Source organism: Condylura cristata, unplaced genomic scaffold, assembly GCF_000260355.1.
Source record: "Condylura cristata isolate star-nosed mole 26May11 unplaced genomic scaffold, ConCri1.0 scaffold00038, whole genome shotgun sequence".
Classification (NCBI taxonomy): Eukaryota; Metazoa; Chordata; class Mammalia; order Eulipotyphla; family Talpidae; genus Condylura; species Condylura cristata.
In genome coordinates, this window is record NW_004567139.1 from 9,586,341 (window position 1) to 9,587,439 (window position 1,099).

General features: G+C 73.3%; 1 protein-coding gene across 2 annotated transcripts in view; it reads left to right on the forward strand.

Moving 5' to 3' along the window:
- BIRC5 (baculoviral IAP repeat containing 5) overlaps positions 1 to 1,099 on the forward strand; it is a 2,906-nt gene that overhangs the window by 435 nt on the left and 1,372 nt on the right. Inside the window, exons 2-3 of one of the 2 annotated variants that reach the window (XM_012733073.1) lie at positions 170 to 279; positions 916 to 1,037. In XM_012733073.1, coding sequence (XP_012588527.1) covers positions 170 to 279; positions 916 to 1,037 — 232 coding nt within the window. The remainder of the gene's footprint in view (positions 1 to 169; positions 280 to 915; positions 1,038 to 1,099) is intronic. The other variant, XM_004693419.2, reaches the window with a different exon arrangement.

The following is a 1,099-nucleotide window of genomic DNA, read 5'->3' on the forward strand; positions in this document are numbered from 1 at the left end:
CTCCCGAGCTCCGGCCCCAGAGGCCCCTCCCGAGCTCCGGCCCCAGAGGCCCCTCCCGAGCTCCGGCCCCAGAGGCCCCTCCCGAGCTCCGGCCCGTGTGGGCGGCCGGGCCGGAGCGACGCCTCCTAGAGCCACGACCGCGCGGGGCCTGAGCCGTGTCTCCTCGCAGATGGCCGAGGCGGGCTTCGTCCACTGCCCCACCGACAACGAGCCCGACTTGGCCCAGTGCTTCTTCTGCTTCAAGGAGCTGGAGGGCTGGGAGCCAGATGACGACCCCCTGTGAGTGCCCTGCGCGGGCTCTGCGGGGGGGGGGGGCGGCCAGTGGGAGCGGCCCTGGCGGTCTCCGCGGAACCCCAGCGGCCGGACTCCCAGGGGTGGGTGTGGGCGCCTGCCTGGGGCTTCTGGAAACGAGCCGCGCGCCCGAGCCAGCTGGCAAACAGCCTTGAGGGGGCCAGGGCCGCCGGGCCGTGGGCTCCCGGATGCCGGTTGTCTGAGGAGGCCCGTGTGTGCGGCCGCCCAGTGAGTGTCCTCTCCTGGCCTGTGGGCTCCCCCAGCCCTCCCCACAGAACCCCGGGGTCCCCCCTGGCCGGGCCTCGCGCGTCTGCCCTGCTCGCCGCCTCGCTCGCAGGTGGCTCTGTGGCCAGGCCGGGCCGGGGCCGGTCAGCCGGTCCTGTGGAGCGTCCTGCCCCCACGCTGTCCTGGGGGCCTCGCTGTCCGGGTGGGTGGTCACCGCGACGGGTGCTGAGAGGCCGCCCAGGCGCCTTCGTGGGGCCAGCCTCAAGCGGCTCCTGCGGCCGCGACGGGTGGCCCCTGAGACCGCGCCAACGCGTGGGCGCAGCGTGGGCCGAGCTGGGGCGGCGCCCAGCGGGCATGCGGGGGGCCGGGGAGGCCGCTGACCCCTCGGCTGGTTTGCAGACAGGAGCACAGAAGGCACTCGGCTCACTGCGCCTTCCTCTCCGTCAAGAAGCAGCTGGAAGAATTAACCCTCAGCGAGTTTTTGAAACTGGACAAAGAAAGAGCCAAGAACAAAATCGTAGGTATAGTCGAGGCAGAGCGGCACCGGCGGCCGGGTCCTGACCGGGCCCTCCCGCCCGAGCCC